Source organism: Pteropus alecto, unplaced genomic scaffold (assembly GCF_000325575.1).
Source record: "Pteropus alecto unplaced genomic scaffold, ASM32557v1 scaffold195, whole genome shotgun sequence".
NCBI classification, from domain to species: domain Eukaryota; kingdom Metazoa; phylum Chordata; class Mammalia; order Chiroptera; family Pteropodidae; genus Pteropus; species Pteropus alecto.
In genome coordinates this window covers 3,644,538-3,656,402 of record NW_006438073.1, presented here as the reverse complement: position 1 = coordinate 3,656,402, position 11,865 = coordinate 3,644,538, and the positions used below count along the sequence as shown (strand labels likewise).

At 53.0% G+C, this 11,865-nt stretch overlaps 1 protein-coding gene and 1 long non-coding RNA gene across 5 annotated transcripts in view; one reads left to right on the top strand and one right to left on the bottom strand.

The window, feature by feature from the left end:
- Positions 1–977, bottom strand: part of SYNJ2 (synaptojanin 2) — a 114,855-nt gene extending 113,878 nt beyond the window's left edge. The window contains exon 1 of the mRNA XM_025049053.1: positions 732–977. Within this exon, the coding sequence (XP_024904821.1) occupies positions 732–855 (124 nt within the window). The 5' untranslated portion in view covers positions 856–977. The remainder of the gene's footprint in view (positions 1–731) is intronic.
- A 3,173-nt stretch (positions 978–4,150) lies between these two features.
- Positions 4,151–10,161, top strand: LOC107195876. Of its 4 annotated transcripts, none has more exons than XR_003047265.1 (4): positions 4,151–4,276; positions 5,546–6,093; positions 6,295–6,886; positions 7,114–10,161. It is a non-coding gene; the product is annotated as an uncharacterized LOC107195876 (long non-coding RNA). The 4 variants fall into 4 exon arrangements; XR_003047266.1 differs by having other exon boundaries at positions 4,151–6,093; positions 7,114–7,203; positions 7,598–10,161; XR_001517182.2 differs by having other exon boundaries at positions 4,151–6,093.
- Positions 10,162–11,865: the final 1,704 nt, after the last annotated feature.

Here is an 11,865-nt window from a genome sequence, read left to right as displayed (position 1 = left end):
GGCCGCCGTCCCCGGCCCCGCCCACGGGGCTGCGCCTCCCTCTCCGTCCACTTCTGCGTCCCCGGGCGGGTCCCTTGGGCTCCGCCGCAGCGGCCTCGCAGGTAAAGCGCGGGTAGTAACGGGGCCTGCGTCGTGAGGCTGCGGAGGGTCGAGTCAATTCGCGCGGAAAGGGCTTAGCGAGTGTTCGAAAAACGTTGCCTTTTACTAGCTTTTTATACGTGCGGGGACCGCGGTCCATTGTCCACACCCGGCAGAAATTTCGGAGATCGAGGGTGTGTTGTCTCGGAGGGAGCTGAGATCTCTCTGGAGCTGCCGTTTCCCAGGTGACCTTGACTTCTCTGAGCCCGCTTTCCCCACGGCCGTACCTGTCCACCCGACCCCCACCGCCCTCACAGGACGGGGCCGGGGTCAGAGGAGCGAAGGGCTGGAAGCTTGGGAATCGACGAGCAGGGGCAACTGTGAGGCGCTGGCGGGGGCGGGCGCGACGTGGGCGGCTCTTCCCCTCCCCCCGCCGGTGCCCTTCGCCCTCCAACTCGCAAACCCTCCTCCTGCTCTGGTGAGTAAAGTCCCGGACTTAAGGGCAGATGCTACGACAAACCAGTTTGTGCTCACGCATGTGAACACCGGCACACATCCGTGCAGCATCCGCTGGGGTAGGTGGCCCCACCCAGGATGACCTCCCAGCTAAGTACAAGGAGGCAGGGCCCCTCCGCCCGGCTGGCAGGACTCACCTGCAGGGGAGGGGCGTGGGGAGAGGCTTTCCCTGGAATGGCCCTTCCGGTGGTTTGGGACATTTCTTCTCTCGTAGTGCTGTGTGTGCAGAGCCCCCAGGGACCTCCATGGGGGTGCTTCCATCAGGCTCCCAAACCAGCCTGGTTCCTCTCCTCCCGGATTCTGCTCACACTGAGAAGACAGCCATGGGTCCAGCCACTCGTCCCTTGGGCACGTTCCAGAAGGAGCAGAGACCCCAGTGCCAAGCAGGACTCGGTGACGCCCTTGCAGGCATTCAGGAATGGCCAGGAATGACCAGACATTCGATCCCCTGTGGACAACCTCCCAGGTGATGATTCAGAGGATAAAAACGTGAACAACAGACAGAGTCAAATCATTCTCGAGTCTTCTGACACTTTGCTCACAAACCCAGTTAAGAAGTGCCAAGTATCCCAGGTACGATGCTCATGAGCTGTCCACACAAGGATGTTACTTGCTCATGAGAACAGTGTCCCTTTGGCCCACTTTCCCTTTCAGACTCCAAGCTCCTCGGAATGCGGAGGTTCCAGATAACAGGGTTTATATAGACGCGGATTCACAGAGGTAGACTTCGACTCTCGCTTGCTCCTGTGCTGCTTGAGAAATGTTTTTGTATTTCTTTTCTCTTGTTTCTCAAATTAGGTGTAAGATCTTAGGAAGGGGACCAAGTCTTTTTTAATTATATCTTTTGTCCTCTGTCCTGTCTTCCCTGACATCGCATTATTTAAAGCTCTGTGCAGTGCCATGCTGTGCATATTTTAGAAATTTTCCTACAATCAAGACCAGCACTCAAGCTTTACAGCTTATAGAATCCAAGACAATCAATTGTAAGACGAACCACTATTTTATCCACCACTGAGGAAGAAAAACTGCTGCCGATTAAAATATTTAATTGTGAGCTATGCCCTGATCTCAGCAATGTTACGATGTGCATCTTAGACCCAGTGAACTAGAGCAGCTGTTCCCCTGTTTCTGAGAATGGGCTGAATGAGCCAAGATCCTGCTGGGTTTTCGGGGAGCTGCCCTCTGGTTTGAAGCGGGGCTGTCAACGTGGATGGCAGAGGATGCGCCAACCTTACAGACACACCACCTTGATAGGCCAGGGATCACTGGATACTGGCACGTTTAGCAGGTAAAGTAACTGATGTTGAGACGTTCAAGAAATGGTCAGCTCCGATACCTTCCCGAGTGGAACCAGTTTGGGGACAGCCACCCCCTGCCTCCCAGATGTGGAGCTCCTGAAGGCCTACGATTGGAAGGGAGGAGGTGAGGGAGGAAGGGAAGGCCAGCTCCGTCAGCCCCCGGAGGAGGCCACTGCAGGAAATTCAACTTGGCCGTGGGGTGGGGAATCACGCAGGCCTCGGGGGGCCAAGGAGCCCGGGAAGTCCTCAGAGCAGAGAGAGAAACGGTGCAGAGCTTGGCAACTAGTGAAAAGCTGAACGTGACACCTGATTCCACGAGAGGCCAAATGGACAGCGAGGACCCAGAAAGGAGCTCGGTGTTTAGGGACTGGGACAGCGGTGGCATCACCACAGAGACAGGAGACCTCGAGAGCAGGCTGGTGTGAGCAGAGACAGGAGCCGGGGGTGGGGAAGCGGGAAGGGTTTGGGTCATGCTGGGTGTCAGATGAGGAGGGTCCCCCAGTGGGAAAAGCCAGAAGCGAAGAGCAGGCTGTGCGGGCAACAGGTCTCTGCTGGGGAGTGGAGACAGGCTAGAGGAGGCGGCCGGTGTCCGAGCCTGGGAGGGATGGGAGGAAAAGACTGGAAAGAAGTAGCCTGAGAGGTCAGAGGAGCCAAGTGTTGGGTGTGGAATGTTCTGGAAGCAGGGAGTGGTCAGTGGTTTGAAAACCTCAGAAAGGTCTCTAAGAATGAGGACTCAGAAAAGAACTGCGGGTCGGTGAGAAGGTGGCGGTGGCCTTGGAGCGGGCGGCGGTGTTAGAGGGCTGGGCGGAAAGGTCAGCTTGCAAAGAATTAAGGGAGGGACGCGGACATCTGCGCGCTGCAGGAGCCTGGCTGGGAGAAACACACTGCACGCGATGGCAGGCAGAGGGGACGGCCGCGGCCTTTCTAAGACGGGCCAGGCCCGCACGTGTCAGCGGGCGAGCAGCAGAAGGATGGGGAGGAGAGCCGAAGATGATGCTGCGTGGGAAGGATGCTGTCTGCAGACGTGAGAAAGGAAGGCCCCCAAACGCTGGAAGGACCCGCTCCTCCGAGGGGGGCGGGACAGCGAGGAGGGGGCCAAGGGGACAGGGCGGGGCAGGGTGGAGAGGGGAGGAGGTGCCACCCCCTGGGTCCTGGCCCGCGGTGAGCTCCCGGTGAGCAGAAGTGGGAGTCGAGAGAGCGGGAAGGGCCCAGAACGTCGGCTGTGGTGTTCAGGTCCCTGGTCCCGAGAGAGAACAGACACCGAAGCGGGCAGCCTCGGCGGATCTTCGGTTTGGCTCTTCTTTAGGGAAGAAGGAAAATGTCTCAATCCTGTGGGCTCTCCGTCCCGAAGCTCTCCAGGGTCTGAAGGTAGAGTTGACAGGATTGAGACGCTCTCTGCTGGCCACCGTCGGCCTCCCCATGGTTTTCGGCTTGGTTCCCTGTGACAGACCCGGAGCTGAGGACTCGTGGGGACCAGCACTGCCCGAGGGAGAATGAAGAAGCTGAACTGTGATGCAGCCCTGCCGGCCCCGGAGGTGGCCTGACTGCATGGACCAGTCTTTGTCTCTGAGAAGCGTGTAACCTCCCGCCAGGCAGCACCTCGCACCAGCTGTCCCTCGTCTCTCCTGGCAGAGTCACCCTGGGCAGAGACGTAAACGTGGAGGCGGTCAGCAACCCGATCGTTTAAAGCCAAGGGCCTGCCTGGGTTCACCAAGGGCTGAGTGTTGCTCAGCACGGGGGGAGTGCGGCTTGAGCCGGGGGTGCTCCGGCCACCGCATGTGCGCTGGGGAGAGGAGAGGTCCATGGGGTAGGAGTTCAGCCGGCAGTTAACAGTGTCCGGGGGTCTAAGGCAGAGGAAGTGTCTCAAGGAGCAGATGGCATCAATGATGGCGAAGGCTGAGATGGGGCCAGGAGGATGAAGACAGGACCTTTGGGTCTGGCTGTGTGGCGTCACGGCTGTCCCCGGTAAGAGCGATTTTGGAGGATGGATGGGGTGGGATAGTTCTTTTTAAGACTCTTTTGTTTTTCGCTTGACCCTCTGTATGGCCGAGGATCTAGTTATTGATTTTGGATTATTAAAAGCTTGCAATAAACTTGAGACCTTGACTCTGAACCATGACGCCCTCGCGTCTCCTGGTGACACTCCAGGTTCCTGTGACCACACCTCGTGCCTCCTGTCCCCATCGCTGACTACACGGTCACCATTGTTGGTCCACGTTCCAGTTTCTCCACTTCCGACAACGCAGTGAAAGCCTGTGACCACACCTCGTGCCTCCTGTCCCCATCGCGTTGGTCCGCGTTCCAGTTTCCCCACTTCCGACAACGCAGTGAACATGCTGGACAAAACCCTCTAATCAGGCTCTGAGCACGTGGTGCTGATGAAGGTGATGACGCGGAGGATTTTCGGGGTTCCTTCAATTTCATGGACCTTTGTCGTTTCCTTAAAAGGGATTCCTTAAAGGTACAACTAATTATGACTTTAACAAGAGTTCTCGTCTAAATACGTCCACAAATTAGAAACCACCCTTTCGTTCACACGCCCCTTTTGAGGGCTGAGAAAAATATGACCGCCATAAGGATGGCAAAGCAAGTCGCCCCATCAGCAAACGGTGTGTTGACTGCGTCTCTGTGTGTGCTCGCTGCTGGCTCTCAAAGATTTCTAGCCCTAATTTCACCATTTTTCAGAGTACTTTTTTACACATGATATTTCATTAGATATTAACACGGTGACTATTGAAGGCAAAAACCCAGTATCCTCAGCTCATCGGTGAACTCGTTCATTCGTTTGCTCAGACTGCGACCTCCCACGACGTTGTCACGTGGCCTTTCTCTCCCTTCCCTCCGAGTCCCTAATGCTACTGGAGAAATCGTATAACCTTGCATATTGGTGTCATTTTTCTAAGCAGTAATTATTTAATATTACCAAACGTTCAGTTAGAGTTCATCTTTCCAATTGTCTCATAAAATAAGTTGCTTCCCACCGTGTGTGTAGGAATCATACAAGTAGTCCTTCCATAATGTGACCGATGTGTCTCTTAAGCCCCTGTTAATAGATTGATTTTCTTCCCATTTCTTTTTTTCTTTTCCTCTTTGCGATTTGCTTATTGTAAAAACCAGGTCGTGTGCCCGGCACTCCCCTGCAGACTGGACTTGCTGAGTGTGCCCCTTGTGGTGTCTCTTAGCGTGTTCCTTCGCCCTTTGTATTATCTGTAGCTCGGAGGCTGGGTGCAGGAGCTCGGGCAGATTCTGTTGCGTGGGGGTCGGGGATGCTCAGGAAGCACTTGTCTGATTGTCCCTCCTTGTGATGTAGCAGCCATCGCTCACCCGTGCCGTCACCCTCCCCCAAACTGTTATGTTCTATCATTCCTTCTTCATCTGTAGCTAAAATTCTTCCAGAAACAGAAAATTCCCAACGGTGACATAAACAAAACAAGTAGAATTGGATTCTCTTCATTTTGAACTCAGTGAATTTGTCCATTGATGTCCTCCAATGGGGACCAATTAGTTTTTGGGTTGGGTTGTTTTTTGTTTTTGTTTTTGTTTTTACTTTTTTTTTCCCCTTGTGAACTCATATTTGGATGTACACATACTCGATGTCCAGTCCGCTGTAATTCTAGCCTTTCTGGTGCTCAAAATGTACCTTCTCTGGCCAGCGGGAACCTCTTCGAGTTGGCGCCTGGTTTTCTTCACATGACTCCAGTGGCCTTTGATCTGTTCCTTGCCTTCTGGTGTGACAGTACCAGCCCCATCTTGTACATTTTCTGCTCCTAAGACCCGGAACCAATCATTTCTCCAAGAAGCCCTGGTTCTTTTTGGTGGAAAAAGGAATTTCAGGACCACAGTTGGGTGCTACGATGCCTGTGACTTTTAACCTCATGATCTCAGAGCTTCGCTGCCTGAGACAGTTACATGGTTAAACTCATTTTCTCTAAGACAGTTATTTCAGCCGTCTGCTCCTTGATCACACATTCCCGCCCTCGGCAGCCTTCCTGGCCTTACGCCTCCCTGAGAGAGAGGAGCCCTCATCTTCCTTCACTGAACCTCCCGCATCGTCGTCTTCCCGGCAGTGATGGAGGACCAGTTCCCGCTTCCCTCCACACATGCTGGGACCCCACCCATCTTTCCTCCCCGAGGACTTTGTTCCTTCCCATATGCCCACCCATCTCTTCCTCTCTCCTGGATCATTCCCGTCAGGTTACAGGTGTGCTCTAGTGTACCCCGCCCTAAAGAGGAGACCCCCCTCCACCCACGCCCCCTCTCACTGTGGCCCTTCTGAGATTACGAACTTAAAACGAAGCCGTTCTGCCAGATTGTGGGGGGGTTTCCGGCACTGTTTAGGGGAGTTAGAAGCAAGCTGGGAATATCTGTGCGGAGCTGACTCTCGATTCTACACCAAATACAGGTAAACATCACCTGGGCCCATCTCTCCTCTTGACCACTGTGACCACCCCGCCACTGGACTCTGGCAGTACCTGCCCTGCTTCCTCTCCCCACCGTATAGCACGCATGGCGAGTCCCGTCCCTGATGCACTTGGGCGAGGTCCCCGCTCTTGCTGCCCTGTCCTCCCACCCGCCGGCCTCCATTCCTTCCTCATCCCCGAGTTCCAGGCATGCTCCCCTTGCTTAGTCCCGTGCCTGTATGTCAAGCCCCAACTCAAAATGCCATTGTCCACTGGCTGGGTCCCTCTCAGCAATCTTTCCCCAGCCTACGTAGGACCCTGCAAAGGGATGCGCATTTCCCTGTTCTCTCCCCTCTGAATCCTTCCCACGTCGGTGCTTTCCTTGGTCGCCTTCACTCAGAATCTTGCAGATCAACGCCGGACTCCAGAACCTGATGGCCTGGGCCTGAGTCCCGGCTCCGCTTTCCACACTGGGCGACCCCCAGCCATTTGCCTAACTTCTCGGTGCCTCGGATTCTTCACGTCTCATGCGGACAAGCTGTGAGAAGGAAGCTCGTTGATAAGTCAAGGGCATGGAGCGGCGCCCGGCACCACGTACGTGTTCGCCGCCACCACGTGTGCCCCCGCCGTCCCACTGGCTCCAGGAAGCCGGGGCCACGTGTCCGTCGTGACCGTTGGACACCCAGTCCTGGCATTCCATGAGTCCTTGCCGAGTGAGGGAACCAAGGCGCGTGAACACCCGCCTGGGGACCCTGGCAAACGGCCGTGCGGATGACACATGCCACTGTCTTTCATTCCCAGAATCGAAATTTCATTTCTAGAATCGAAACGCTGATGCACAAGGTACCGGTAACGTAACACAAACTGAGCAGCCGCAGCCACCGGAGGAGCTGGAGGATGAGATCAACGAGGTTAAAATCCACGCGGCGGGCTCCGCATTCTCCGTCGTCCGCAGCCAGGAGCCCAGGGAAGCGGGGCCGCCCGGCAGGGTGGGCGGTCATTTCTCTCCCGGTGGCGAGGAAAGCGAGCGAGTGCCGTTCTAGTTCTCTGGCGTCACCCGTCGCAGAAACAGCGGCGCCTCCTGGCCACCGTCCACCCACTTTCCCCGTCTCTTCATTTGAGACGGACACTTGAGAAAGCGGTTGGGGACTAACGGGTTTGGGGCTGGATGGCGGGCAGTGTCTGCCCTGTCTTTTCGCAGCCAGCATCTGGTCATCACTGTTGTTCTTTGGGCACAGGACTCGATGCTGCCTTGGCAACGGTTATCAATTAATTTTTCCCACGTTTCATGTACTTCCTCTGAAGGCGAACCTGGCGGCATGGGAGGACAGGAACGATTTCTGATTTGCTCACGAGAACACCAGAGCCCGAACCGGACGTGCTATTAGACAGCGGTCCCAGCGCCTCGCCCCGTGTTTGTCTGCTGGGTACGCTCTGCTCTGGTTTCGTGTTTTATTCTATCTGGGAGAACTTATTTTTGCACCACGTAGCTAACGGATTCAGGTTCCCTCATGTGCCGTTGACTCAGGCACAGATCGTTAGTATTTTCGGCACAGCTCTGGAAATGAGACCACTTGTCACTGTCCCCATGGACATATTTCTCAGGGAGTATGGACGAAAAGGGGTGGGAAATAAAAAGCTGACAGCGGCTGAAAAAATATTACAGCGTTTTTGCGGATCCAGCTCTGTGTCTGTTTTAACCTCAAGATCGAACATAAATCCAGCTAAGATGTACCAAAAATGGTAACTGAAAGAGGATGTCCCAGAGTTTACCGAGCACAATAAAAATCAAAAAGGACCTGTTATCCCAGGTCACTTAGCTTGTCCTTGTCACTTCTGAGTCCCTTTACAGCTTCCGAAAGGACCCCTCGTTGAAAGAGGCGTTGATTCTCAACGAGGACATGGCTTTGGCACTACAAAAATACCTTATAGTTTGTTTTCAAACGTATTAGATTTTAAAAATCTGCAATGACTCCATGCCTGGCTCCAGCTAGGTCTCCCGGAGTGAGCTGAGTGTCTCTGGTGACTGAGCTGTTTTCAGCCTTGAACTCCTTCCCGCCTTCCACGCCCATACCACCGGTGCCTGCACGTATCTATCTAGACAGTAATAGGGACTAGACAGCCAGGTGTTTTCGTGCTCTTCACATCCGGAAGCTTTGCTCATAATTAGTTGAATAAGCTTTCTCTGCCCGTTAGGGCCAAGATCTTCAGGAAGTGGTGAGGATATGTACAACTTTCTCTGCCTTCTCGTTTGGTTCTCTGCCACAACTTTTCCCGTTCTTTCCAAAACCCTTCATACAAAAACGTCAAACCCCACACGGAGCCACACAGGACGGTCGGCTCTGAAGGGAAACACACCTCTCGGAGGAAGGGCTTGCTTGCCTTTCCCCTCACGGCTCATCCCTTCCCGTTTCTCCTTCCTTTGGCCAAAAGGTGAGAGATCTTCCCTCTGCCGCACTCAGCACAGCCATTCTGAGCATAAAGAGCTCTTGGGTGCTTTTCACAGTGATGGCACGTATTAAAATACCGTGTCGCTCAGACAGCCCGCCTGGGGCATCAGCTGGAAGCCTCGAGGACTCACTGGAAACGACTTCCCATCCACTTGTGCAATGACTCATCTCTCCCCGTCCGGGACATCCCTTTAGCTCCTGCGTTATTAAAGGAGAGAGAAGGAGAAGCAATTACAAGAAAAAGAACAGGATGCAGTTAACAAAAGTCTGGTTAGGTGAGGATATTGACGTCTAAGAGTGACCCTTTAATGAGTCACCTATACCTTTAAAAATCTGATGAAAGATACACCTTCCCCAGGGGAAAAAAAAAAGTAAAAATAGGCAAAAGAATTACTTGCCTATGACCACATGGGATTCATTGATACACACACCCAAGTACTACATGGGCCACAGGCCAAGAATTCCCATTTCAGAAGCAAGTTAGAAGAAGCTGCTAACAAAAGTACCTCTAGGGGTGGTTGGAAATTAATCTTAACTACAAAGAAATGTGGAGGGCACCAGGAAATGCAGAGCTAACAGCATGCAAAAGACGGGGATCAAGAACTGAGGGCTCCTCAAAGGACCTTTTTAACTCACCAGGGCGGGTTCTCCTGGTGTAGGTAGTGCCTGCCATTCATGCTAATTTGTTTTCCGTTCCGTTAAGACGTGTGGGAGGGAGGAATAAACCCTTCTGAATTGCAATGGATTGATCCATCTGGAAGTGATTTCAACACATCAACAAAAGAATTCAGTCTCACAAAAATGGTTTGCTTTTATAAATTTTTGTTTCGTTTTGCTTCCTCTTGTGGGTTGATAGTTTTCCAAATGGTACATTTTCAAATACTCCTGCGTCACTAAGGCAGCATATTTTCAGACACCTGTTCGGGGTCTGGGTGAACGCAGACTCTGGCTCGGCCACCAGGGGGACTACAGCAGTCAGGACAGGCTGGTGCAGCTTGAGCTGCCTAAGGAACAACTCCAGATCTGAGTGGCTCAGCGTGGCAGGCATTTATTTCTTGCTCATGCATAATCTGCTGTGGTCCCAGGAGCTCTCCAGGCTGTCTCTCCCCAGTGTGTTGGCTCAGTTCTCAGCTGCTTGAACCCTTCAGCTCCTTTATGTCACCACTGACTCCACTGTCACCGTAGGGGAAGGGCTGGAGAGCGAGCGCCAGCAATCACATGCTTCCCCCTGGAGGTGCACGCGTTGCTCCAACTCCTTTCTTTGGCCAAAGAATGTCACATGGTGATGACTAATTTTATGGAGATGGGAAAGCACAGTCCATCGCGGAGCCCAGAGGAAATGAGAACCAAATGATAAAAGCTGCAATGTCTGCTGCAGAGACTCTTGGAACATACTTGAAAATTAAACTTTGAAGAATATGTGTGCCCGGATGTTTTCTGTGAAAACTACCCCCACCTTAGATTTAAAAAATTGATAGGCTGTCCACTTCCTGCCGTGATGATACAGGCCAGTTTACTCTCCTTAAGTAGAGAGAGAATATATATGAAAATGGTTTCAGACATTCGACAGCAGGCACTGCAGGACTTTGATCACCGAGAGGAATGAGGGGAGCCCCATGACGGCCCAATTACTGTGTGAGTGCAGATTCCAGGCCCAGACGGAGGTGGAAAACCAAATAGTTTCGTGGTCTGAGTTAAGGAGACAGATCAGCTCGGGGAGAGTAAGGTGGCTAGGATTTGAAGCGCAGGAGAGAAGGGAGGGGACAAAGGGGGGGGGTGGAGGAGCAGGAAGGGAAAGGAGAGAGGGAAGGCGGGGAGTGGTGGGAAAGGGGGGAAGGGGGAGTTAGTTTGGTTCTGAAGATCTGCAGGAGAGTCCCCTAGAAAGACAAGACTTTGGCTGGATAGTGCTTCATGTCTTTATGTGAGGACACATGACGGTAGAGACACAAGCACCAGAAACCAACAGGCCAGACAATTCCCCAAACGCACACAGGACTGGAAATTGGTCACATAGTCACCACCCAGGGTGTGAGGACATCATAATACGGGCACCATAATATGGCAGGGCCTTCAGAAAGGGGCTTAAGCTCGTCCGCCATGATCCATTCTCCCGTCTGGAGCCAGAGGGAGCCATTAACATGCAAACCCAGTCACGGCTTTGATTATTCCTGGAAAACGGCCGACTGTCAGCCTGGATGGAACCCGCTCAGGTCATTGTGGCTCCTGCTGTGCTGCCTTCAGTTGTCTCCAGCCTGCTTTTCTTGCTCGATGGTCTGCTCGCTGTCCCTTCAGCTGACCCTCGTCCTCTGAGGCTAAGGCATAGCATTCTTTGAGATCCAGATGAACCGATAATCCCAGTAGCCAACATTTATTACATGAAGGAGTGAACTGCATTTAACCCGAGGTGGTTCCTTCACCTGTGTGGGAAGGAACCGGTGAGCGAGGTAACCTGGACAGAGCTAATATGCTGCAGGTGGTTCTGGATGCGCCCCATTCCTAACCTTTCCATTAACTGCCCTTTTACTTCTTCAGTCAAGAATTACTTACATCTGATGACTAAGAAACCAAACAGAAAACCGCTAACATCTGACCACCAAAGATATACAGGTGCCGATCAGAAAGCCATCAATGTGGAAAATAATCTGGATGGGGCAAACCGGGAGTGAGAAGTGGGCAAGCGTGCCCCCAGGCCCAGAAGAGGGAGCGGAGCAGCCCCCGGCCGCCATCGAATCGCACAGAGACTCGATTTGAACGAGGCCCTGGGCCTCACTCTGGGTCTGTCACATGCTTTAGGTTAACTTTCCAGCCACAGGACATCACACGATATGGATTTAATGTTCAAATAATAAGCTCAGAGAGTCTCTTAGATGATTTGGGGATTTTTCTGAGACCGTGCTGTTGAGGAAGCGGGGAAGGCGACAGAATCTCGCAAGCCAAAGGGCTTGTGGTTTAACTTTTAAAAACCTTGCGGAGGACCGTTCTCCCTTCCTGTAGCCCAACTAACGCCCACGGTGGGAAGGACAAAGATCACAGGTGTCCCTCGCTATTTCAGAGGCTCATCATTTTGTGAAGGTAAAAGAAATCCGTAAATACTAGTGCTTGAATTTACAAGGCCTGGAGCAG